General features: G+C 43.9%; 2 protein-coding genes across 5 annotated transcripts in view; both read left to right on the top strand.

Moving 5' to 3' along the window:
- The first annotated feature begins 751 nt into the window (after positions 1-751).
- puf60b (poly-U binding splicing factor b) lies at positions 752-8,103 on the top strand. Of its 4 annotated transcripts, none has more exons than XM_079181674.1 (11): positions 752-796; positions 1,680-1,775; positions 2,131-2,220; positions 2,705-2,755; positions 3,792-3,953; positions 4,064-4,156; positions 5,318-5,531; positions 5,617-5,807; positions 6,407-6,521; positions 7,132-7,379; positions 7,468-8,103. In XM_079181674.1, exons 1-11 carry the CDS (start codon positions 776-778, stop codon positions 7,765-7,767), a joined length of 1,581 nt encoding a protein of 526 aa, XP_079037800.1. In that variant the 5' UTR covers positions 752-775; the 3' UTR covers positions 7,768-8,103. The 4 variants fall into 4 exon arrangements, with proteins under 4 accessions (XP_079037800.1, XP_079037799.1, XP_079037798.1 ...); XM_079181673.1 differs by having other exon boundaries at positions 5,617-5,849; XM_079181672.1 differs by having other exon boundaries at positions 5,617-5,849; positions 6,407-6,539.
- Positions 8,104-9,177: 1,074 nt separating this feature from the next.
- scrib (scribble planar cell polarity protein) overlaps positions 9,178-26,610 on the top strand; it is a 53,043-nt gene continuing 35,610 nt past the window's right edge. Inside the window, exon 1 of the mRNA XM_079181140.1 lies at positions 9,178-10,119. Within this exon, the coding sequence (XP_079037266.1) occupies positions 9,961-10,119 (159 nt within the window). The 5' untranslated portion in view covers positions 9,178-9,960. The remainder of the gene's footprint in view (positions 10,120-26,610) is intronic.

Raw genomic sequence — 26,610 nt, 5'->3', positions numbered from 1 at the left:
ATGTCAGAGCTATATTCACTGTTGTTAAATTTAGCAAATGGTACAATAGATCTTGATGTTTTTTTTAAAAGTTAGATTAAAGTCTGAATAAATTTAGAGGCAGGTGTGGAAAAGAGTATCCATCGATGAAGAATAAGATGTAGTTTTGGACTAGTTGAGTTAAATGTTATCAGACAGAAGAGTTTTAAAGTGTGGAACAGACAAGAATTTTTAAAGCACACTTTAAACAAACAAAACGTTGTTTGTTCAACAAACTTGGAGCTGAAAGCAAATTGCAAAAATATATGGTTTTCATTGACTTTCAAATGAATGTGGTTTATTCGGTCTGTTGCAGGAATATAATCTAACTAACTAAAAATAATCACAAAACCAAGAGATATATTTTAGATTGGGTAACATATCCCATATAATTCTTGCACTATGTAGTGTAGCTGTAACCTTGGTTTAAATATTATAAAAAAATAACTAAAGTAACTAAATGTGAATATAATACGGTGGAGGAACTATCGAAATAAAGCATTTGATTAACACATTAGCAGGAGAAATACAGTTTAAATTCCCAATCAGGTCACATAATCTGTTGAGTCACAATAACATAATTTTTTTAACACATCTAACCACGAGGTTCATGTATTAGATTTAGAGATTATAGTCAACGCTTCCACATCCGGCCATATCCTCGCGACGGTTTCCGCTATCGCGATACTTCCCATTGAAAACTTGAAGATCTCGTGAGAACTTAAGAGTGCGGGCCTCTCCAAAGACGGTGTGCTTCATGGCGGTTACGGAGACTGCGGTAAATATATCCCCTGATAAAAAAAAAAAGAAAAGCACATTAACATTTTTTCAGCAACATTGGCGGTTGCTTAAGTAATTAGTGATGTTTGGTATAACTTAACTTGTAGAAAATATCATGTAATTTGACAGTATAAAAGAATATACTGCTGCACGCGCCATATTAATGGATGCCTAACGTTAGCTAGCTCCTTGCTAGCAACAAAGAGCTAAATAGAAACCAGGCCTCGCTGATGATATAACAGCCAATGCTCTTTGTAATAAGTATGCAGCCACGGTCACTTAGCTGTAATGAAGAGTAGTAGTAGTATTTAATGTCCACATCGACTTAAGCTATGGCGTTACACGTATATTTAACCGTAGCACTTTGTTGCTACTTAACCTAGCACACGTTAGCCTATGTTACGACCACCATCATTAGCATCAAGCTAACGTTAGCTGACTTAAAATCTTAAGGACACACGGGCTGGCTCTGTAAAGATTGCAATGTAAATGATAAATAATGCTAGCTGCTGCCTGTTTCTTATTGTTATAGTCTGAAGGCATTTTTTATTTCCCCATAGAATTTGTTGAATTGTTAAAGCTTCCCCCATCAGTCCTCTTCTTTCCTGCCTCAGTCTGGTGGACCCAGCCATTAGCGGGTTGTGTAGGTAAGGAGTTCGTCCGGTCCTGGTTTAAATCCGGATGTATGTCCTGTATATGCTAAGCACATTTAATTATAACCTGTGCTGTGTGAGGTGATGTGACTTCTGATTGCATTTAACATTACTGGGAAATTGTAGTTTTGATGTATATACAGGCAGGTTTTAATGCTCCAGGCTCTGTTTCTGAGTTTGTATTTTTTTTATTGTGTTTTTTGTCTAAATTAATTACTGTTTCTGCAGGGAGGTGAAGCTCTGACGATGGAGAATGGACAGGGCACAGGCTCCAAGCTCGGCCTGCCGCCTCTCACCCCAGAGCAGCAGGAGGCACTTCAGAGGGTAGGAAACCTAAATGTACCTTAAGTGATATTATAATTACCAGTGTACGTTTGTATCATATATCTAAATTATCCTATTTACACGCACGATTGGGCTAGAGGACTGAAGAAACTCGATCTCTCCTGGACTGTCATTTATGCACCATTGATATTTTTCCTCATACTGGATGCTCACAGAGTTGCTTCTTTTGTCTTTTGGACGTCACTTAAAAAGATCAATTAAGATACTGCAGGAATAAAAAGTGACGTATAAATGTACTGAAAGTGTTTGTCAATGTTTAGTCTTAGTAATCATTTTATAACGGGTACTTGTTCATATGAGTAACTTGGATGTAATGGCTTTTCTTCTTTTCCAGGCGAAGAAGTATGCCATGGAGCAAAGCATTAAGAGTGTGTTGGTGAAGCAAACCATCGCCCATCAGCAACAACAGCTCACCAACCTGCAGGTGAGATGTGTGAAATGTTTTGGTACTAAGTTTGTAATGCGTGTGTCGTCTGAGTCTTGATTCTAGTCAGAATATCTTAGTGTTTTTCTACATGAGTAATTCAGACATCTCTTGACTCAGAAGTCTGTTTTGTTAAAGCTCTCTTGGAAGTCTTACTCCTTCTTCTTCCCAATGCTGTGAAAAATACCACAGCTGGAGAACAGTTGCTTTTGCCTCTGCTCTTTTTCAGATGGAGACGGTCGTCAAGAAGGCATTAATTATCATGTTAAATGCTTTGCACTTTTATAGGGGGCTTGTCTGTTTATTGCTGTGTGGTTATTTGTAATTTAACTCCCCAAACTGTATGTTTAGAAGGTGGTTTTGAATATGGTGTTAGCCTTACCACTCTTGTCTATCTAGCAAAGCAATGATCATTTTGAAAAAGCAAAGCTAAGGGATTCCTAACCTACTTTTCAGCACTTTTTCCATCTTTACTGTCTTTCAGATGGCAGCAGTGACAATGGGCTTTGGAGATCCTCTCTCACCTTTACAATCGGTCAATAGATAATTAAATTATTTTTCTGTGCGCATACCAATGGAAAAGGACTGTTACCCTTCTTTACTGGTTGCTTTAGCAGCAATCCCTGCCCCCATAGCTAACCAAGGCATGCATATTTAGTAAAAACCTTCTACCGCCAGTGTACCTGTGACCATATCAGTAAATATCTTTGAGATCAACGACTGCTGCTAACCGTAGAATCACTTGTTACTTGGTTTCTTGAGTCGCAATGGGATCATTTGTGTTAGTATTTCTAACAAGAAGGTAGCCAGAACTCTTTGTCTGTTAATGGGCTTTTTAAAGGGTTTATATATGTGAGATAAGCCACTTCTCTTTGACAAATATGCATTTTAAAACAGAAAGTTCTTGGCATGGGACAAAAGAGGGATAGCAATCCCTTTTTAATGGACCAAAATGAGAGAATTGTTGGAACAGGGATCTTTTTGGCCACCTCAAAGTCAAGTTTTTCTGTCAATGATCAACTTTCCAATACGTCATGAATTAGTCACATGTTCTATTTAGTTGGTAATAGAATGAAATACCAGAAGCAGACTGACTTAAAGGCATCAGTGAAAAGCACAGCACAACTCTGGGTGGTTAAAGCATCCCGAGTTTGAAATGCTTTCATCAAGTGTGGATTTCGTTTGAACTCCACGATTACTTTAGTTACCTTACTTGCATCTCTGGACTACAGGTCAGTTACTAAAGCCAAATATTTGTGAGGGCTGTGCATGCTAATCACTTTATTCCATATATGTTTGTTCAGTAGTGACAGAATAGACGTCTTAATGTAATTACAAGTGGTGACATCCATATTTTATAACTGTTATACATGTTTGTAGTTCTGTCCATTGATTACAGTATCCCATTATTACCCTATTTACCCGCCCAGACCCCCTAACTTGGACTTGGCCTCTTAACTATTTTGGGGGGAAAGCAAGTACAGTAGAATAGACACATTTATTATTTTTGTGTGTTTGTCTTCCTTTCTGTCACTCTAATGCTTATCATGTGTTGTTTTCCTGGTTGGCAGGTGGCAGCTCAGCGGCAGCGTGCCCTAGCCATCATGTGTCGGGTGTATGTGGGCTCCATATACTATGAGCTCGGTGAGGACACCATCAGACAGGCCTTTGCCCCCTTTGGCCCAATCAAGAGCATTGACATGTCTTGGGATTCTGTTACAATGAAACACAAGGTCAGTGTAATTTAAGTGTTAAACATGTTGTAAATGCTGAAGATTACACATAAAGCTGACTTTCATGTTTGTGTACGTTCCGTTTTTTCTTACATTTTGCCTGACTGCAGGGGTTTGCCTTTGTGGAGTATGACGTGCCAGAGGCTGCCCAGCTGGCTCTGGAGCAGATGAACTCAGTCATGCTCGGGGGGCGAAACATTAAGGTACGTTGTCTGGAGATGTGAGTACCTCCTAAAGATGTTAAGTACACATGGACAACGGAAAACAATGTAATATCTCATATTTTATTCATATTTTTCATGGAATTTGTTAATTACCTGCTTTTGTGATACTTCCCATATGTGACTCATTTCTCTCTTTTGCTTTTCTGTGTTTTGTTGATTTCCAGGTGCGTGTGTTGTGTGTATGTCTGGGTGTATGTTTAGAATACTGTCTGTTTGTGTTGTGCTTCCATGATGTCATCAAAGCTATTTTAGTGACCAGTTCCAGTAGGATGCCCAGCGGCGCGTGGCGTCGCTCTGTGTCCATGGTGTGCTGATGATGGGCTGCGCCTGGTTGGTGTTGCTTGGCCGCCCCATCTGTAGTACAGATCCCAGTCGCACTTAGATGCTCGTCTTGGATAGGGAGAGGAAGTGGTCAGGGTGCGTTAGAAGTAGCATGAATAACTGAATGCGGTCTCCTGTCGGTTTGCCACCAGCTCAGCCAGTCACACCGTGCATGCACAGTGTGACTGGCTGAGCTGGTGGTCGTTCTAAAAAATAACGCTGCAGTTCTCTGCTTGATAGCTGCGCAATTATTTACAAAATAGCTCAGTATTTACATTGTAAATTAAGTTAGAATTAGTACTACATATATAGAAAGTTGTATTGTTTGTCACTGCTGTAATGAAAGCTGACAATTTTTACATAACTCATCAAGAAGAAAAGCTTTAGTACAGCAATTCAATTCATTTTCAGCTGATGGACATCCCTAAGAACTGTTCCCTAAGAACTGGCTGTTTTTTTTATTGTTGATTATTTAAATAAGAGAGGGCTCTGAAAAGTAATCGTTAAGGTTTTGAAAATATGTAATCTTGAATGAGTTTAAAGAGTATTTTGTACCTGGTGGCCAGTGTAGGACTGATAGAATGAAAGGCACTAAATGCTCTCTATCAGATAAGTGTAATAATTGACATGCACATATGCAAAACCACAGAATACTTGCCAGGATAGTGTTATGATTGTAGGAGGCTTTGACTGAACTCGTGGCGGTCGAAAAGTTAGCGCTGCAGGGATATGGAATTTCGCGATAGTGCGTTCTTGGTTGGTACAGAAAATAAAAGACAACCATACTCAGTAGCCCTGCTGGTATGATCTGTGCTATAGGTTGGGCGGCCAAGTAACATCGGTCAGGCGCAACCCATCATTGACCAGCTGGCAGAGGAGGCGCGCGCCTTTAATCGGATCTACGTGGCGTCGGTCCACCCCGACCTCTCAGACGACGACATCAAGAGTGTGTTTGAGGCCTTCGGAAGGATCAAGTCTTGCACGTTAGCCAGAGACCCCACCACAGGTCGACACAGAGGCTTTGGCTTCATTGGTGAGCTGGAGGGCCCTCATTCGCTCGCTCTCTTTGTGTTGCCCTTGCTCCGCTGTTTACTACTACTACTATTATTCACTTACAGAGTATGAAAAGCCTCAGTCCGCCCTGGACGCTGTGTCTTCTATGAACCTCTTTGACCTGGGGGGTCAGTACCTACGGGTGGGCAAAGCAGTGACCCCGCCCATGCCCCTACTGACCCCCACGACCCCCGGTGGTCTGCCGCCTGCTGCAGCTGTGGCCGCAGCGGCAGCCACTGCTAAGATAACGGCCCAGGCAAGTATGAATCCCTTCCAAAGGGATTTAATGGCCTTCCAGGTAAATATAACCCAGATCTAGCTAGAATTGACACCAAAAGCACAGATAATATGGGCATAAGATTGTTTAATTCTAGGATCACATAAACAAACGGTTGCCCTTACAGTGTCAATTTAGCAGCCCTGAAAAATGTGACATTCTGGGCGTGATCCTTTTTTATCAAGTTTAATGTGAATCTGAAGTTATTGTCCTTTATGTATAGTGTACATTGTACAGTAATGTATGTGATAAAAGTTTCCCTCGTGCACTGACATGTCTTCTTTCTTAGTTAGCAACAGTCTCAATGATAAAACCAGACAGTTGTGTTCCTCTAATGTGTCATGATTGAAATGTTTTCTACATGTCACTGCTGTATATGTATGACTTGCTAAGATCAGTCCATGATTTTGTAAGTGAATCTGTATTGAGGTAAAGTCGGGGACCTTGATTCTCACTAGAGAGAGAGAGACACGGTCGAGCTCACTCTGTGCCATGCTGTGTGATCGTTGACTGTGCTGCCTTGTGCTGTGCTCTGTGTGTTTCCCTTACCTAATGTCTACGGCCCCTCCTCTCTTAAGGAGGCTGTAGCCGGCGCTTCAGTCCTGGGGGCGTTAGCCGCGCCCCAACTTCTCAGTCAGCAAATGGGAATACCTCAGGCTGTCATGGCTGCCCAGGCTCCAGGGGTCATCACAGGTGTGTACCAAGACATGAGTGAGTGCTCATTTTAATAAAAGTAAGTGGTTTTCAACATGATGAATTGACAGGTTTTAGGTTTTTAGTTCGTCATGATCATCACTAATAAATCTAGACTAAAGCAGGGCTGGATGTAAACATAACCTCCTTCATGGAAGCATTACGTCGTGAGTTTAGCTCAATGCTAACCTCTAGACTTAAAGCTCCATCTTTCTTCTACTTCCTTAAAACATGAGTAAATGGTGAAATTTAAAGAAGGCATTGTCAAACTGTTGCAAACCCTGAAGGCACTGAATGATTTCTGTATTACAAAATGAGGAGCCACCTTGCTCTGGATCCCAAAAACAGTATCTTGCCAGATGACTGGATACTGCAATTTTGGTGCTCGTGGACAAATCATTGCAGGAGATGAAAACCTATAGGATCGGTTTGTCATAACTCACTGTAATGGTATCAAGTTGCAAACCATAAATAAAACATTTGATCAACAGGATGAAACTTGAGCCGTAGTGAGTGGTGGAATATCAGGTCAAAGTAGCACATTAATACATGACTATAGTTTATTTGCACACTTGATGTGACTGACGGCATGTCTGCCTATCCCATAAAGGTGTGACTCCAGTGCGTCCTCCCATACCAGTGCTCCCCCAGGTTGGTCTGGTGAACCCAGTGCTCGCGTCCCCGCCGGTCCTGTCGAATCAAGCCAGTGGCTCCAACCAACAGGAGAGGAAAGAGGAGAAGGAGGAGATGCTGCAGGACGGTACAGGGCAGGAGATGTTGAGCGACCAAGAACACATGAGCATCTCGGGCAGCAGTGCCCGACACATGGTGATGCAGAAACTGCTTAGAAAATCAGAGGTGAGGTTTGGGATGAAGGTAACAGTCTTGATGACGGCTTTTATTTGTTCGGTTTTATTATCACAATACTTGGTTTTTGAAATTCCAGTCCACGGTGATGGTGCTTCGAAATATGGTCGGACCAGAGGACATCGACGACGACCTGGAGGGCGAGGTGACAGAAGAGTGCGGGAAGTTTGGCGCCGTCAACAGAGTCATCATCTACCAAGAGAAGCAAGGAGAAGAAGAGGATGCAGATATCATTGTCAAAATTTTTGTAGAGTTTTCCATGGCCTCCGAGATGAACAAAGCCATCCAGGCCCTCAACGACCGCTGGTTCGGAGGTCGCAAAGTGGTCGCAGAGGTGTACGACCAAGACCGGTTCAACAGCAGTGACCTCTCTGCATAGTCTGAAAAAGGTTTACCAGCATCCATCCCTGTACCCGTCACTAGCTAGAGATACGGGCCTCTGAAAATTGTAATTATGTTTATTTCTTTTTTTAAAAATTGCTGTTGATATTAATGTCAAAAAGCCCCATTACCTGTTTATCTGTGAAGACTCCTTTTGTTTTGTTTTGTTTTTTTGGTGCAAGTTTCACATTTTTGTAATCCAATCTTGTAACACATTTACGTTTTCCTGTTAAACTAATTTTTATCCTTTCATGATGTTGCCGGTACACGTAAACACTTTCTTTCTACAGTTAGTTTGTCCACAAACGGTGTGATACTTTTTTTTTTTTTTAAATAAATAAATGGTTATGAAAAAAGAATCCTTTCATTTGTATGTGTCATAAACATGCTTCTGTGTTCTGGTTGTAGAATCTAGTATTTGATTTGTAAGTAAAACGTACTGAAATGCCACTGCTTTAGATGTGACTACAACGTGAACAACTTGTCAAACTATAATAACCCTTTCAGACTTCAAGCAGATTATCATTTTTACCTAATCAGTAAAAATGATGAGCAAAGACCATCTTGCCTGTATTTCAGTCATTGTTGGTGCTCAACCTAAATACAGTTATCCTGTGTTTACCATAGTTTTTAACCTGTTGAATTTAACACAATGGGGTTTTATAATTAGTTTTTATAAGCTCTGTGTCTCTGCAGTAGCACAACATTAAATGTCTTTAATGAGTTTAGGGAGAGAATACCCTGTAGGTGGAAATTTGACAAATCTATGCATTGAATACTGCTTTGGTAAAAAACATGATTTTTAAACAGTAAAGCAATATTTAAGTAATTAAAATCCAATGACAGCTGCATGGTTTTTGTTCACTTTCGTACTCAAGCTCACTGGACATGGATGCAAATCCTCCATTTCTGGTGATGCAGCGAATAAACATTTAACGGTTGAATTCGACCTTAAGGCATCTCATGGAAAAGACACTTATGGCTATATTTGATCATTTTCTAACTAATTCACGGATATGAGATCTAAAGGCTTTAACGGCTCTGTTTCATTTTTTTGTTATTTCTATTTATTTTATTTTATTTCTTGTTTGTTTTTTTATTTTATTTGTTTATTTATATATATATATATATATTTATTATTTATTTACTTTCATACTAAACTATAAGTACTAGACATCCTGATCCACATTATACCAGTTGGTGGCAGTAATGCACCAATTCATTGTTTGCCAACCGCCAATAAACCTCAAAAAATAAGAAAATAACTATCCGCCGCTAGATGGCGCGACAAAGCAACGCAACCTGCTCCAGAGGTAGTAACGCTAACCGTGTGGTCTCTGCTGCTCCGGATCAAAATTAGCCCCGCCCCCTCACACGACGGACCGGCCTGCCTCGGCTCATCGAGAGGATAGAGATGCGCGGCTGTTGGTGAAGCTCTTTTTTTTTTTTGTACCTACCGTCGCATAGAAACAACGGTCACCGGGCAGTTTATTTAACGTTTACTGGGATGTCGCTACTACGCACGTTTGACCGGTTAACAAGACGTTCTGCGCAACGTTCTGCTCACCACAAAGGCGGTTCAGTCAGCGACTAGCCGATGTTAGCTCATAGTAACTAGCATGCTAACAACACACAGCCGGTGAGGACGAGCACATCCTAGCGCAGCCATACTCCGGGTTAATCTCCGCCGACTCGCTCCGTTGGTTACGTGAGGTGTTTAGTGGTAGTTATGTATCTGTAACCTAAGCGGTCACCACTCATGACTAGGCCAACTGAAGCACCGTTTAATGCATAATAGCTGTGTCGTTGGCTGCATATTTCTCATACAAGGATGTGGTGGTAGGTAGCAAAACAAGCTAACTATTCTCTGTGAAGAAGTGAGGAAACACTTCAGCCCAAGCGGGAGTTCTCCCTTTTGTTGTTGTTGTTAATTGTAATTCCGAGGTGGATGACGCAACCTGACAATCCTTGAACACTGGGAATATCGCTAAACAGGTCGAAGGGATTATTTTTGGTGTCTCTTAAGTGGATTTCGGCCTCCCGTTCAGGATCGTCGTGGGAACACTGAGTGTTTTTGACATTGAGTGAGAGCCCACACTCCCCACGATAAAGACCACATCTCTCTCTCCCGCCGACCTTCATTCACCCTCCGATGCGGTGTTTTCAGTAGCAACCGGCAACCAAATCGGTCATGCTGAAGTGTATCCCCCTGTGGCGATGCAACCGCCACGTCGAGTCGGTGGACAAGCGACATTGCAACTTGCAGACGGTCCCCGACGAGGTGTTCCGCTACAGCCGCAGCCTGGAAGAGCTTCTCCTCGATGCCAACCAACTCAAAGAGCTGCCAAAGGTATGCACAGTGTACACACCGAAGAATGCCTCCTCTGTGTCAAAAAGCAATGTGTATCATGGCCCTCTGACAAGTTGCTATTCCACCCACACATGCACATCATTGGTGTTTAATTCATTTGAAAAGCAAAGGTTACTTAAGGGTGAAATAGGTTGCATATATGTCACCTGCTCAGGTACTTCCTTTTCAGGAAGTACCTGCTTCCTTGGAAATTGGTTTGGTCCTGCCCTGCAGTGCTGTAACAGCGTTATACGCTGATGGCAGATACAGTGGTTTTGCACATCAGGAAATGCCTTAAAACGACTAATCAGCTCCAAAAACTAAGTCACAACTAGGTAATACAGTTAATCTGTGCATGCTAGTGTATCTCCATGAAGGCTGAAGGCTTAATGAACTTGTATGAAGTGAAATGGACCAGGATGATGGGGGTTCTCCAGGCTGCAGGGTGGGATAGATGGATGTTCAGAGGGACGACCACAACAGCTGGCAACACAACATGTTGCCTTCACTGGCCAGTTTGGATTGGACTCAGTGTGGGAAGGCATGCGTGGAATGAATCGCGCCGCCACCCACACACCCACTGTGTGAAATATGAGAATAAAGTCCTCTTTGCGTGGCCAGAGAGTTTATTTTAAGGGGAGCGGGATTGTTGTCGGTCTGTCTCCAGAGATGTGGAACAAAGCACTCGCTTGGTCGACTGTCTCCTTGTTTTATTCAGTTCGGGGCATTGTTCATAATCAGAACAAGGGACTGACTGTGTGAGTTTGTATGAATAGGTCAGTAGACATTGTCAGACTCTCACGTTTCGTGGCGTTCGCTTACTTATAAAAGGGGCGAGTGGCACGTTCACTAATGGAGACCGTTAACAAGACGAGGTCAACAGAGTCTACAGCGTAGGACTGCCTGTTGCCTTCTGGGAAACACAAACAATGTCGTTTTTAACCCTTCTTCAGCCTAGTTATGGCCGTTTCTCGGCACAAAGCCCGAAGCCTACTTTGCCTGACGAGGTTTACTTTCAGACTCTGATCTTCCTCCACTTAGTTCGTACCTGTCGGATATCCGCAGTGTACCTGGTGCACGGCCCCTGAAAACGCTGAGTGACAGATGCACCCGAATATTCAGCCAACTCGACACAGTCTCCGTGTGGTGCCGGCTTCAAGCCGGGAGACATAAATGCGCGGTGACAGAGTGTCTCGTGTGGTCCTTGGTGAATGAGTAGCGTGCAGACACAAAGCGTACGGGGCCCTCTCTCTGGTCCTCAGAGTCAGCGGGGCTTCAGCGTGAGAGGTCAGGCCCATGATGAATGGCATTACCACAATGAGCTCATAAGTGAGTGATGCTCTGAGAGTCTTTATGCATCTCCCTGTCGCTGTATATTCAAGTCAGAGAGGAGTCTGTGGGCTGACTTGTCGGTCTGTTTTTCGGTGTCAATCTCTCATTTTTGCTCAGCAGTTCATCCCATATATTCGGGAATGACACAAGATGTTTTTAAATTGATAGCGATTGATAAAGCGATCGTGCTGTGTGGTGGTGTTTCGTGTTGGCTGCTGCTGTGGGTGGATAGTTGGAGATCTTATTGCTTTGGGGGTTTAAGTGAACAGATGGAGATTTAGACGCCCTGATGGTTTCTTAAGTTTGCTGTGACTCACCCCCACCACACTGCCCACCAATCTTAGATTATACTCTCCGCGGTGATGATGTCTCAATTTGCCACATAAAGACTATTTTAGAAATTTAGAATGAGTGTTTTTGTCTGATTTTAGGGCGAGATTGTATCCAGGCAGTGATTATACTACATGAAATAGGAGCATTACGTATGACTTATCTGTATGGAATGAGTTTAGAGAAACCGTTTAAGCAGGCAGCTGCTCAGGAATTCCCCCCATGTCCACACACCCTTAGCCCTTAATGCTGTATCGCAGCTCTGTTTTCTGATTACACAAAAAGTAATCTCAGATAGTCTGCAATGGGTCTTTTAGTTTTTGATTTTTAATGTAGTTTCACTATAAAGGAGCCATGTTTTATATTTGAAACATCAGAGCAGAAGCAGAGAGTGAGTTGGTTGCTCAAGTTTTTCCTGTCAATTATTGATGAATTGCCTGTGATAGTGTGGTTACAAGTGCATTCCTCACAATCAAATCGGTATTTCCCTAAACCCGCTCTGCGGTTTGAACTGTGATCTGAACTTCTCTCTGCTGACCCTGCCTCAAAGATCATGTTGAGGAAGAGGGAACTATCTTTTTTAAGCCATTCTCAAAGTCCCATGACGGGTTACAAAGAAGTCCATTCACAAGTCTGATTGCCCCCCCCCCCCCCCCCCCCCCCCGCCTCATATCCAATGTCAAGGCTCTGTGTTTGTGTCCTGTGTGCACTGCACTGCCCTTGACCAGGCGTACATTAAGTCTGCAGGCGTATCATGAATCAAATTATCACTTTTCGGAGCTGTTGTGGGTCAGTTACACCTGCTGGGCTGCAGGTGCAGTGGGCAGCCGCCAACCCAAAAATGTCTCTCGCCCTCGTACATGTAGCCTACACCGAGAATATTTACTTTTACTTTTTTCTATTGTTGAAATGGGAAACAAATCCCTGATGGGTGTGTCCCCCATCAGACTTTGCAAAACAGGTTTTATGCCTGTTGCTCCCGGTACGATTACCTAATAGGACCTTCCAGGTACACTTGATACGTGACCGACTTCCTGCTTCAACACTTGACACAACCAGAAATATGAGAACTGTTGCATGGACTGTGAGGAAATCTATTACCGCTATCATATCACATCTTTGAATGACCAGTGTTTTAAATACAGTCACACTACTAGGAGGTCAGGAAGTATATGTTTGTGATAAATAGGAAAGATGACAATCTTTTTAATCCTCAGCTGTGTGTGTGTGTGTGTGTGCGCTGCGCTAACAGATCTGTGGCTAAAGGGCAGATTAGGGATTCGCCCGGCCATGAAAACGCTCCTCAGTACCTCAGTTTTGTGACCCCCCCCCCCTTCATACACACCAGTGCGTCTGTACGCTTCCTCTGGGATCTGGTTCTCCTCCATGTGGGTCTCTTTTGGAGCACATCGACGCACCGATAAAAATCTGAGTGCTTTTCTCTCGAGTCCCTTGTGAATGTTCCGCCTCGGGTCAAGAGAAACCCAAATTAAGCCCCTTCACTCAGCTCTGGCTGAATGTAAATTAGTCTGCCATTGTTTACCCAAGCTTAAATAGTCAAGTATTGTATTTTACGTCTTTGTTTCATTCGTCTTTATTAGTATCTCAAGGGAGATTAAATGGCTCAGTCTAATTGAAAACGAATGGTGTTCCACCCATCTACTAATCCTAATAAAGGTGTGAGAGAAATGCTTCCTGTTTGGGCTTTAAAGCCAGAAGTTTGGTGATCACAGAACATCTAGGACACATATATATATACACTTTACACTGTGTCCTTACTTGTGAGTTTCCCGTTAGGTTTGTCTCTCCCTAGCGAGTAGCTGAACCAGGCTAGGACCAAAGACAAATTACACCTGCCACCAGCCTCTCTGCGGTAAAACCACATCGTTACTCTGGTGCAGCTCTTTGCTTCCTCTCTCCTTCCTCCTCCTTCCTGCTTTGGTAAAGCGCGTTGAAGCCGGAGATACTATTGCTCACAGAGTGTAAATACATCTTACGTAGTTGTCAATGTTTTTGTGTTCATGTATTAGGCAAGATCTCCTCAGTTTGTGGCTTGAAATGGCTCCACCCTGATTGTAGAGGACTGCATCCGTGAGAAAAACAGAAGTGGAGTTGTTCTTTAAACTTTTGTAATCGGGCCCCTCCCACTTGACCGAAAAGTGATCCAGCGCTGGTGAGGCCACGAAGAAAACGGCGTTGTGAGAGATTTCTTTTTGATGCAAAAGCACATTCAGCAGGTTTCTTTGTCTGAGCTGATGACCAGCTGGTCTCACATCCTGCCTGCCGCCCTCCCCCCCCCAATCTGGTGGGACAGAGGGGTAATGGGAGGTGTGTGTGTGTGAGAGAGTGAGTGAGTATGTAGCCTAGTAGTAGTAGTAGTAGTGGGGGGTGTATTTCATTCCGGAGATGGATTAACAGGAGAAGGGGGAGCTCCACTGGAGGAAGTGATCATGGAGCTGAGCTGATCCCCGGTCCTCTGGGGCTCTAGGTGGATCCAACCATGAACACCAGAGTCAGGCCTGACATGCAGTGTCAGGTGTTTGGTCACGGAGCAAACAGCCGGTCCCTTAGGAGACGTCTGCACCTAGATGGATCCTCAGCTTTGTCCTCTCTGACACACACACGCACATCCTCCCTCCTTCCCTTCTCTTTGAAAATCACGTGTTTCTTTCTGGGAAATGGCAGCAGTGTTAACTGGGTTATGTCAATGCAGTAAGGATAATTATGTACAGTATGTACAAGTAAATATGTCTATATACTATGTATAGTCTTCAGTCCTTGCTTGATGCATCCCATCTACAGTAAACGATTCCCTAGTTTTACTTTCGGCAGCGTGATTTGGACCTAGCGCCGATAAACTCACGCGTCCATGACTCAGCACCCTCCCATGCACCATGTCGGTCACAAAGGTAAACAAGAAGGCAAAGCCCCGGTGAATAATTGATGGCTGTGGTGGTTGTGGCAGCTGTTTGCCATTGGGGAGAGTCTGTGGCTGCTATGCTGCAGCACCGTGATAGGACAAGGGCTTTGTTGGCTACAGGCAGTAAGTACACAAAGACAAGATGTGCAAGGTGACGCCTTTTTTTTTTTTTTTTAGCAACACTGTCCCCATTTCTCTTTTCTTGCCCCATTGTGTTATGTGTTGATTTCATCCTCTCAAGCAGCCGGTGTTTAGAAATATCAGAGGTTAAGGAAGCAAGAAACGTTAGTTCTTGTCAGTGGCTGGTGGCCAGATTTCACATTAGCTAAATGATCCGGTGGGTATTAAGCAGCAAATTCAGTTTTCTACCGTAGTTGAGCAAAAACATCTCTGTCTTAAGTCGCATCGTTTTAGGGTTACAAATAATACATGTAGATGTAGATTCATGGTTGGGTCAATAAAAGGGTCAGAGGGAAAAGTCCCCGATTTACCAGTTAAATGTATTTCTGTACGTCCACCAGTAGAACGATTTAACTTTAATTATGAAAACCAACCCACAAACTCATATTCTTTGTACTCAGAACTACATAATACTGCGTAGGTTCTGTCCTAAGAAGGAAATGTTACCTGCTACCTGTCAGGAAGGCTTGGTAAACACAGACACATGTTGTAATTACCCAGTACAAGGTTGGTTATTTCCCATCCTGTTAGTCTCAAACTGTACTGTTTATTCTGCTTGAGTAAACTGTCTGTTGCATTCGCACATTTTTAACAGGTTATGTTTAGGCCACAGATTGAAGTCTCTTTGTATTGGTTGACTTCAGAATTGATATTTCTTTAATATAAGATGCTCTTCCTGAACCGTTTGATCACGCAGGAGCTCAGGAACTACACTTCACACAAATGGTCCTTTTGATGCTAACCTGTGAGGGTGCTGATGTCCCTCCCTGTGAAGGGGAAAGGTCAGCCGGTTATGGCATTAAACCAACCACAAACAAATGCTGCCCTTTATCTGCTGGCCACACACTGCCACTGAAGGCCTCTATCTATCACCCTGAACGCTGATAGCCACCCTCAGCCTCTGTGTACTCTGTGGCTTTGAATGGGTCACCGTCCCACACCTCCAGCTCGCTCATCTCCATCCAGGATACTTGCTATATTTAGACAAAGAAGCCGCGTTTAACCACTTAACCACAAGTTCTGTTTTAATACCTATTCAGCAATGGGATTTGGGGGATTTCACCAATCAGCAACCACTTCATCTACACAACAGCTACCACAACAGAGGGGCTCTGCTTTTACGTGTGTTTTGAAACAGGTGGGCAGTTTAAAAGGACTTCTCTGCTTCAGGAAGCACACACAGCTCTGTTCTCAGTCTGATGTGTTGACGCCGTGTTGTTCTTTGTTGATTCTTCTTTTGTTGGGAGTGTCTCTGCGAGCAGGAAGTGGGAATAATCAAGTGAGCCGTGGAATGCCCTGTTTTGGTGAGACCATCTCCACTCTGGTTCTTTTTTCTTGGCATAAAAACAGGAGGTTTGAGAAAGAAATCGGCTTATGTTTTGTTGTTGTTTACGCCCTCCTAGTACAGCAGTGTTTCTGCCTCTCCCATACACACACTACAGTGTCTCCTGACTCATAGAGTTTATGATAACTAACGTAAAGCACCTTGTTTCTCTGTAATCCTACAAGATGTGGCACCAACCCGTGAAGGAATGTTAAGCCCCAGAGCTCAAGAGTCATGATAAAGGAGTACAGTGATACACAGTGTTCACTACTGTGACGGCCGTGTCTACACCTCTTGAGCACTCTTCACTTGTCTCACTCTATCTCACCGCCTGGCATCAACAGAGCACAAAAAAGAAAAGGCATCTATCTTGACCATGAACGAATCTGGGAAAATATCTAAAATGTGTAATCAGTGATACTTTTATTGTGGTTGTTTTGAAAGCTTTTTTGAAAGCAGCTGCCCCGCTATAAGTGAAGCCAACCATACCTTTGACACACACACACACACATACACACACTCACTATGCTATAACACAGCCGTATTGCAGAGCTCAGTGTTTCAAGTTTCCCGTCACTAAAGTTATCATTGACTAAATAATCATTTCCAACTTATCTAAATTGCTTTGTTGTCTTCCTCTCCTCCTTATTGATCACACTATTGATTTTGCCGTTAGCCAGGATCACTGAATGTTATAGAAACGTACCGTGTTGTGTTTGATTGTTGTGTCTTTTTGCTGTAACTTAACTGTTTTAGATGAGTGTGCTGACTCACGGTGCCCACAGATAAATCCACCCGAAAAATATGATTAAAAAAAGCTGAATAAAACAACTAAATGAGTTTAGTTGTTTTATTCAGCTTTTTTTAATCATATTTTTCTTCGCCTCACACCTCCACTGTGAAATTACATCATGCACACGTACATGGAATAAATTACTTTGACTCTGGCAGAGCATTCTGTACATTAAAATCAATTTTTATTTATTTTTCTGCCATAACGTGACACACTTTTGATTTGATATGAAGACAAAGATCTTGTGATTTATATGTTTATTTTAAGTATGACATGTTTTATTGCAGTGTGAAAGTGGAAGCAGTTTTCTGTCAATAATAAGGCAGTCCAGTTATAAAGATGATAAATAATAGTAATTTCCACCACATTCCTGTAGCCCCGACAGAACTGACAGATATATATATATGAAATGTGGAACTGTTGCCCTCAAGCAACACAGCTGCATAACGGTACAGAGAAAACACTGGGACTCCATGTGAACGTCTCCGGGCCCAGTGTATTGTTGCTGGTACTGAAAATGTAAAGGAGTCTGGACCATCTTGTCAATATGTTTTGGCCTCAGCACTGAACGGTTTCCTCTGCCTTTTCTTGTGTTGACGTCTGCTGTTTGAGTCGGTTGACAACACAACAGCTGAATGTGATGAGTGATTCAGCGAGCGCTGATAAGATGGAGCATTGTTTCTGGTAAAAGGTCAGTTATTTTAACTCGAGGAATTGCATCAGATCACAATGCGACTCTTTGTGTTCATTGTCTTTGCCACCAGGCAGCTTTCTAATAATATTTCTTCCATCGCTGTTGCGTAAGAGTTCAGCCAAAACATCACAAACCCATATTTAGGCTCCAGGAGATGAAATACAGCAAATATAAATGCTCACTTCTAGTCTTTCATTTAAGAAAGATTTACTCTGGTTTTGATCGGCTTGATTTGGCATTTTAGGCAACTTTGCCGTAGCGTTATCTTAATCATGGTTTTGCTTCACTATGAAACATTTTGGGGGGGAAAATGCGAGGCTTGGTACGCTCTGTGTAATTAACCCAGCAGAGCTGTGTGTGCACTGCAGCACGTGACATCCGAGGAAATACAGGCATGCCTGGAATCTCCAGGAGCTTACCCTGCCCTCTCTCTCGCTCTCACACACACACGCGCACATGCACACTTGAACTTACACATGTCACATTCCTGTTGTTGAAGCCCACACACAGACACTATACTTAGACAAACACTAAAGCATGCGTGATACGCACGTCTTGCTTCAGTTGAATTCTCAAGCTGATCAAAGCTTAATTTAAGTCTCCCCGTGTTAAATATTACACGACTCATTCCAACAGTGTTTTAATTAAGACGGACCGTGAACCTCTGGGACCTGAAACACAGATGGGAAAACTGAGCTCAGCTGAACGAATGTAGAACAGTGTTCATTTAGTTTCTAGCCCGTCTTTGTTATTTACATACAAACACAGTTCAAATGATAAGGAAATACATTATGGTGTTTTTACTTTAATATTTGCTTTGATTAAACATTTTCCTGGAGCATTAGTAGTTTTAATTATGGATCATAAGCTGCTTAGAGCGGTGTTAGGAAGTTAAACAGGTCATAATTCCCTCTCTAATATCTATTTTATAATGCTCCTTTTAACTACTGTATTTATTCAAGTTTCTTGCCAAAAACTACATTTTACAAGATTACATTTTGTACACATCATGATAGCGGTATGATTTAACTTTATACTCATTTTTACTTGAGCTTGAACGCACCATACTGTAACTCAATTATCAATTATAGACGTTATCTGTTAGCTCCGTTATGTCTTCTTGTCTTCATGTCTTCAGATATATTGGTGTCAGTGTGTATATGTTGTCCCAAAAATAAGTTGAGCTCCAGAAATGCCAAAGATATTTTGGAGGTAGTTGACAAATGATATAAAAGTTTAAATGTTGGGGATTTTGGTGCACAACTCCCCCCCTTTTAGTTTATCATTGTTACCCTGCTAAATCCACCATCACAGTGCGTGTTTGTGTTTAAATGACTTGGCTGCTCGTGTGTGTTGCATTCGCCGCCGCTCGGCAATCTGTCGGCTCTTTTGATGACGGGAACATGTCGGGTAAGGTCAAGGACGAGTACAGCTTGAGCCTGCATGCGTGTTTGGTTTCACCCGGTCACTTCGCCCTTTTGTTGGACGAGGAACATGGCATGCTGGCAGAGGTACAACATGTGCTCTAAAGTACGGTGTGATTCTTCTCATGTGCAGGTTCCCCCTGTCATGTATTTTTAGATCTGCTATCACAATCCAGGTTCTTGACATCAGGCATGTAGAAGAGTTTCAGACAGCTATTGGGGCTCAGCATGTGCCAGCCTGTGGGCTTTGTGTTTGGGGTGTTCCTGGCCTTGATCCTCTCCAGAGTCGTGCAGACAACTCTGTAATTATGCCGTCTCCGTGACACATTTATGGGGGTTGTACTGTAGTAACGGCATCCTTGTCTTCTGCCTTGTATTGTGGATAAGCATGTGTGCTTATAAGTGCTCTTCTGGCTTAATAAAGCAACAACAAAAGAAATCGCATGACTACAGACGTAAAGCCAAATCACATCGCAGTAATGTTCCCCTGTTTGTGATGACACGGCGCAGATGTTCACTTGTATTTCATCTTAAATATGTCAGCCGAAATCCTACACTTTGGTATGTCCATCGCTGTCTATTTCCATGTCAGGTTCAGGCATTCCTGAGAGAGAAATATAAACACAGAGAGCAGTTTGAAGCCTGCTGAGAGGAAGAAATGCTGAGACGTTTACTGGAAAACGATAAGACACCGAATCTCATGATCCAGTGAGGGAGGCCACAACCTGGACACATACAATGCATCGATTGTACCGGGGCTGCTCGTGCACTGATAACACACACACACACACACACAAGCACTTCCAGTCCTCTTTAAGGTGTAATACTTGACAATGTATCTATAGTAAAAGATCTTAAGGCGCTACATTCATATCTTCTCTCTATTTACGCTGAGTCAACTAGCTACAGAGCCAAAGTGCTCCTCTTGCTGTTGCTAATGTGTGTGTGTGTGATCACATTATGTGTTGACAGTATACTATATATATTGTATATGCCTGGAGGCCCTGGTAGCCATGTTGGTTCCCCTGCAGCACAGCCTCACTGTGGGACAAACGCAGAGCTGGCAGGCAGGCAGCACATACCGGATCCAGCCCATCCAGGAAAGAGCCAAACGTCCTCTGTGGACTATAAACAATGGGGCTTCGGGTTTTGTCTCATGTTTGTGGGAACACTGAAAGAGAATGGGAGAGCATGTGATGAAGTCCGGGAGAGGGGGATGGAGGTGGAGGAGGAGGTGGAGGGCCTCCTCTACAGTTTCATTCCTGCTGTGTGAGAGCACGGCAGGAGCTTCCTTGTCTACTAATGTATTAGCAAACAATTGTTGCTAACAAACCTCAGGGCCATCACTCTGTGGTCAGGTCACTTGCAGTATCAGTCATCATTTGAATTTCCAGGCAGTGCTGGTGTAAATTCTGCTGCACCTTCTTTGGAGGCCTTTTTAGATTTGGTCCTCCTAACACGATCATTTCCTCTCGCAGATTTCCAACAATCTATTGATTTTCTATTAGTGTTTGTGGAAGATGGGCTTTATGAAACCTGAAACGGAGGCAAACTGCAGGCAGGTGTCGGAGCTCAAGTTCAAGGCTTTCAGCCCGGCTGCTGCTTTGAATTTGGTTTTGGATTGCAAATCTGTGCTTCGTACTCTGTGATTCCTCTCTCTCTCTCTCTTTCTCTTTCTCTTTATCTCTGTATGTGTTTGTGTTAACGGTGTCTCTACGGTGGTGCCAGCTTTTCGATCACCGTGACGGTTTTAGTAACCAAAGCAGTGATTAGCCCACCAGTAGGCAACACTGGAGGGATTACTGGTCTATTTAAAAAACGCTTTACCAAGTATTGACCATGCTGCTTAGTTCCAACAAGAGTGCCGCAGTATTTACCGTATTTACAGAAAAAAAAAACAGAATAAAGTTAGAAGGTATGGATTTTTTTTTCCAAATCCTATCGCAGTACATGTACATGTACCACAGCAGTACTCTTGTGTATGTGTGAGTGTAAGAGCCTCTGAGCCACACAATACCATGTCCACCTGTTCTCTCTCAGCCCTCTGGAGTCCACATCAACAAGTGTGATATAGGCTTTCTATTTATTTGAAAGTGTGTGTTGACATGGTGTAAACAGCTGTCAAATAGGAATCTATAAGTGGAACATTCCAGGTTGTATTCAGGCAGGAGCCACTGAAACATAATAGTATTGTGTCAACTAAACAAAAGTCATCGGCATACTCGGGAGGCAAGAGGGTGGGGGTTTATTAACCATGTTTACTTTGTAAGAAGTTTATTGGCAGTCGCTGAGAAACATTATATACGACTGTACTGTATATTTAGGTATTTTGGAGGTGTTTAGTACAGGGTTCCCTCACATACATACAATCATAAACACGCATACATAAACTGTGTACATGGATCCATTCCTCTCCGACTCTGTCCTGACTCATCCTCACTTAAAAAAAAAAAACATGGCAGCACAGCGAAGCACAGGATGTCCATAGGGCAGACAGAACTAGAGAGAGCACTATCTATGCCAGCATGATCATAACCACTAGTTGCCTCAGGTGCTACAAGTGTACTTACTTTATAATACACAACATTAGGGTTCATTAAGAGCCTTTAAAATATAAAAATGGCTGCTTTTCCTTCAGAGGTAAAGGCCTGCTAATGTGTGGCGGTGGGCTCAGACGTCTCTTGGCTCGAGTCTCGGCTGTGTTTGCTCTCGGCACAGATCAAAGCCACCGGGACAGGTGGAGGTGATGGGAGTTAGCTTTGTTGTCACTCATACCGGCTTAGCCCCGCCCCTTCGCTCTGTGTGGCCTGTTGAGGCAATGGAGCCAGATTAAGTGAAACACAAACACACACACACACAGATGCACAATGACACACAGACACCATTACCTGGCCACACAAAGACATCTGCACACACACGCCTACTTCTGTGCCTTGTGGTCTGTGTGCGAGCGTGTTTGATTGGCGCTATTAGGAAACATAGGTGCGATTCAGCGGTGCGGTGCTGGTGTGTTTCGTGGATGCTGTGGTTTATTTCTGTCTCACAAATGCAGCAGGGTGTGTGGGAGACAGTGGGTGAGGGCAGAGGAAGTGGGACGGTTGTATCGTCGGCCTAATGTGTTTAGGCTTTACTATGAGGCCAATGGGAGCATTGTAATCCACACTGTATATGGGCCACAGTGGACCACACTAAACCACGTTAATGAGGGTTGTTGCGTGTTTGGATTAATAAAAGACTTTATTCATCTATGAGAGAGAAGGCCAGTGAGTCGGTGTAGATAATGTGTTGGTCAGTGGCTGAGGTCTCTGTCCCCATTAGTGTCCAGAGCACTGTGGGAATCCATTGTTTACCCTCTATTCTTCATTAATAATCCTCCGTCACTCCCTTTCTCTCGGCTCTCTCCTCTCTTCTTCGCACACAATCTTCCTTTTCTTCTCCCCACTCCCTTTCTCCATCCTTCTTAGTCATTCCTGCTTTTTGTTATCCTTTGCAACATTCCTCTTTCAAGTCTTCGTCCTTCCATTTCCAGCCCCCTTTCTCTTCTCCGCGGTGCCCTTTTCGGACAATGGAGGAATCCCCTGACCGGGCTGCAGGGAGGGGGGGGGGGGGCATCAAGAGCTGGCCTGTGACTGACGGCCCGGTGTGGGGGAGGGGAAGAGGACCAGTTAGGGTCTCATTCATGTGTAGAAGTTTTGGGAACTTTGGGATTCAAACTGTGGCCTACAGGGGGAGGGGACGCTCTGGCCAATCAGCAGAGCAACATGTTACTCCATTAGCATTTGGCCTTGAAATGACTGAGCGAGCAATCCTGCTGGTGCTTTCGCTTGTAGCTTCACATGACTCTGAGCTGAAGATGTTAAGTTCAGAACGAGGAGGAAGAGAGACTCTACCTCGTGTCTGTGCCCACTCATGTACCGAGTTTATACCACAACAATAACTGCAGCTATCTTTAGAAAGGCAGTGTGCAGTAATGAGGCTCGCCATTCGAGTGACCGAACAAGTTACTCAGTCAACCAAATCCTCTCCGCTTTTTATTTCCCCGGACACTGAAAGAGTCCAGGCCAGCACAAAAGCATGTGCTCTCCCCCCCACCCCCACCCCCCCTCTCTCTCTCTCACTCTTTGAGCCCCTCACCCCAGTAGTGTGCACACAGTGTGTGTAGTTTGTGTGCATTGTGCGGGAATTTATATTTGCAAGAGTGGGGACATGCAGACTAGGCAGACGGGGCAGATTTGGCACAAGATTAGGAGGCTCTGGAATGGGTGAATGTGGCTTCCACTTACAGAGGAAAGGAGGTGTGTGAGAGTAAGACAGAAAGAAATAGGGTGATCGGGTAAATAGTAGATTGACTTCCTCATCTCTTTTCTTTTTTTTTTTTACATTTTGAATAAATGCCTCTGCAGGCGAGCAGAGACCTGCTCAAGTTGGTTCAGACATTTTTGTTTTAGATAGTGTGCCCTCGTCTCTGCCGAAGTTATATCAGAAGTCTTTTAGACAATGAACCTGGCCTTCGGTTAATGCATTAGGGCAAACATGCAGTGTCTGGGGTTTCTCTATGGCCTCTGTGTGTGTCTGTCTATCTCTCTGTGTGTGTGTGTGTGTGTGTGTGTCTGCTCTGTCTGTAGTCTGATGGCATGATTGGAGAGAAACCGTAAGCTAAATGGAGTCACTTGACTGGAACACTACAGCCTCTGTGAACATCAGGCTTCGGCTCACTTCACCTACAGTGGGCCGTTGCTCGTACAGAGAACACACAGTTTACTCACATGTGTCACAAACATACACACTTTGCCTCTTGGATATCTGTAGTCCCATTTTACTTAGCTTCTCTGGAATGATGTGAGGGCTACAAACACCTCATTCTAAATTTACAGTTTCTTCTAGAGCACATAAACGCACTCATAAACACTCTTAAACAAACACCCACCGCTGCTGATACACGTGAACACACAAAATATTGCACGTGGACATGCTGCTCTTTCCCCTCGACACGCACACGTGCTGCTGAGTCCTACTACTGTACCCGGAGTTAACCAGAGTAAACCCAGACTCTGTAAATAGTGGTGTGCGTGTGCTGACGTATAGACCTACAGCACAGGATCCTCTCTCCTGTGACTTGAGGACATCAGCAGAATGCACAAACGCACGCATACTTCACACGCATACAAATCACACATCCTGAGGCACATTAACGCTGTCTGAGTGGATTGTAAGCGAAGCAGATAAGACAAAGCAGAGCATTTTTACGATGCTGAACACACGCCCACTGAAGTGTAGCGTGTCTTATGCGGAGTTTCGCACACACACACACACACACACACACACACACTGCTCTGTCACAGGTCGCTCATGGGCAACGAGGCTCCAGTCACTGTGTAATAATGGGGGACGTCTCAAAGTGCCCACACCACAGAACTCATTTCACACCAGCTTGAGTTGGTCACTTTGTGGATGTTGCACAGACCAGATCCTCCCCGGTGTGAGACCTTATCGGAGTCCAAAGGAATATGTGCAGATGTGGCAGTTCTCATAGAGGCCTTAACCACCATTAATGTTATTTATCTACGCTGACGCTGTTTTTAAAAAGAGACAAAGACTTTCCTACTATACGTATCAATAGTTCCCAGATGGCTAATGCTGATTCTCTGATTGGTTGTAAACTGAAACATGCTTTTAAGTCTGAGTAAATACAACAAGTATATAGTATTCTGCTGTGGTGACTGGTGTCCTGTGTGATACTGTAAGTGGTCTTGAGACCCCACACTGCCCTCTGCTGACATGGCTATCATGTATCTACCGCCTACCTCCTTTCTGTTCCACCGTACTGTATCCTCCCGCTCACAGCTTCACTCCCTTCCTTAAGCAAACAACTCTCACAAGGCCCTCATTAAAACACTCACGTTGTAAAAGGAAATGTAGCACACTTGTTCTAACCAACGTGCCGCCTTGCCTCACTCTATAAATGGTTACACACACACACACACACACACACACACACACACACACACACGCACACGCACACGCACACGCAAGTACAGCCCTGTAAAAACTGCCTGAGTCACCGAGCAGACAGTTGTGGCGCACTAATACAATGCTGAGACGACGGTGTTATACACTGAATCCAACTGCTCCTGCTTGTTATTCCAATTGACCCGTTGAACCGCAAAACACTGTTGGTCGTCCATTGTTTCATTTGAAAGTCTGTCAATCAGTGGGAAGCGGCGGTGACATCAGACTCACTTTACACTGATGAACTTAGCAGTTATGAACTATTCTGAAAAGTTTTAAAGTGTGTTTTTCAACACACCTTTTCCCCGAGAGGCTTCCAGTCTCCCGAGTGTCACCTGTTCAAGGTTGCCTCCCCTCCTGGGGGCCACTTCCCACCTGGGCTTGGCCCCTGGTCACATGGTTGTCCTCAGCTCCTGTTTCCTGTTTCCTGTCACCTGATACCTGTCACCTGCTTCTCAGGGAGCCAACACCCTCTTTGTCTCTCCCTGGCTTCGCCCTTTCCCCTCCTCTCATTTCCCTCTCCTTCAGGATTCTAGTTTGAACTGCCAGTGAATTTTTGATAATTAGGAAGCTACTGACAAGCTCTATCTTGCACTTCCAGCAAACCACTTGTGGGGAAAAACTAAATCCTGCTGCTGTAGCCACCTCACTCCCCATCCAAACACAATACACATAGCTAGTTAAGAGCAGGATGTGTCTGTCATCGAGGGACAGAGTGGAGCTGAACTGCAGCCTTCTTCTCTTTGTCAGCATGGTTGTAGAGCAGTCTCCCACCATGTTGTGTGGAGTTTTTCAATTTGTTCTATTAATCTCTGTCGAAAACAACCCTTGTGTGTCAATTACCAGAGTGCCTTGCTAAAACCCAGATGTTTAATTTGAATTAAGGTTGAGGCTCCAAGCTCGCAGACGTCTGTGCACCCTATGTTGAGAAAGCATCCCTGAATAATGAGTTCGTGCAAATTCCTGCCCTCGGAAAAGCCCGAGTCGGCATACTTTCTCAGGAGTCTTCCTCCATCGTCTGAGGAGCTGACTGGCTTCTGCCGGGGCAGACAGTGGGTCCTCTGTGGGGCTGATTGAGGGGTTAATCACTGCATAGTTTGGCCCGTTACTCCTGCTGCTCCCCGCCAGCCTGTCTTGTCTGTCCATCTTAACGGCAGATGACACACACACACACACACACACAGAGCGCGGCTGGCGAAGGAATGTTTCTGAGCGCTGTCCGGTCCAACAACCAGGCTCTTGTGAAAGCACTTGGCACGGCCACAGCGCTCTCCTCGGCTCTCCCATCGCAAGCCACTTTGTTTGGTTGGCGTTGCCATGATGAGGAGGATTTTTTGGGGAATAAGATAATGGAATGTTTTTTTTTTAAAAGCGGTCCTGGAAACAGCCCTCATCTTGAGTATACAGGATGTTTTGTGCTCTTGTAATTCTTGTTAGGCAGACAAGAAGTTTATGCAACATTTAAAACACTAATGACATTTATCG

This window comes from Pholis gunnellus (assembly GCF_910591455.1).
Source record: "Pholis gunnellus genome assembly, chromosome: 20".
NCBI classification, from domain to species: Eukaryota; Metazoa; Chordata; class Actinopteri; order Perciformes; family Pholidae; genus Pholis; species Pholis gunnellus.
Note: the sequence above shows the minus strand (reverse complement) of the source record. Positions and strands in the feature narration are given on the sequence as shown.

Bases quoted from the DNA above. Each gene is read 5' to 3' on its own strand.
- puf60b (XM_079181672.1), top strand. From the start codon at position 776: ATGGCGGTTACGGAGACTGCG. The intron at 1,776-2,130 runs GTAGGAAACCTA...CTTCTTTTCCAG, and splicing joins AGCAGGAGGCACTTCAGAGG to GCGAAGAAGTATGCCATGGA. The intron at 3,954-4,063 runs GTCAGTGTAATT...GCCTGACTGCAG, and splicing joins CTGTTACAATGAAACACAAG to GGGTTTGCCTTTGTGGAGTA.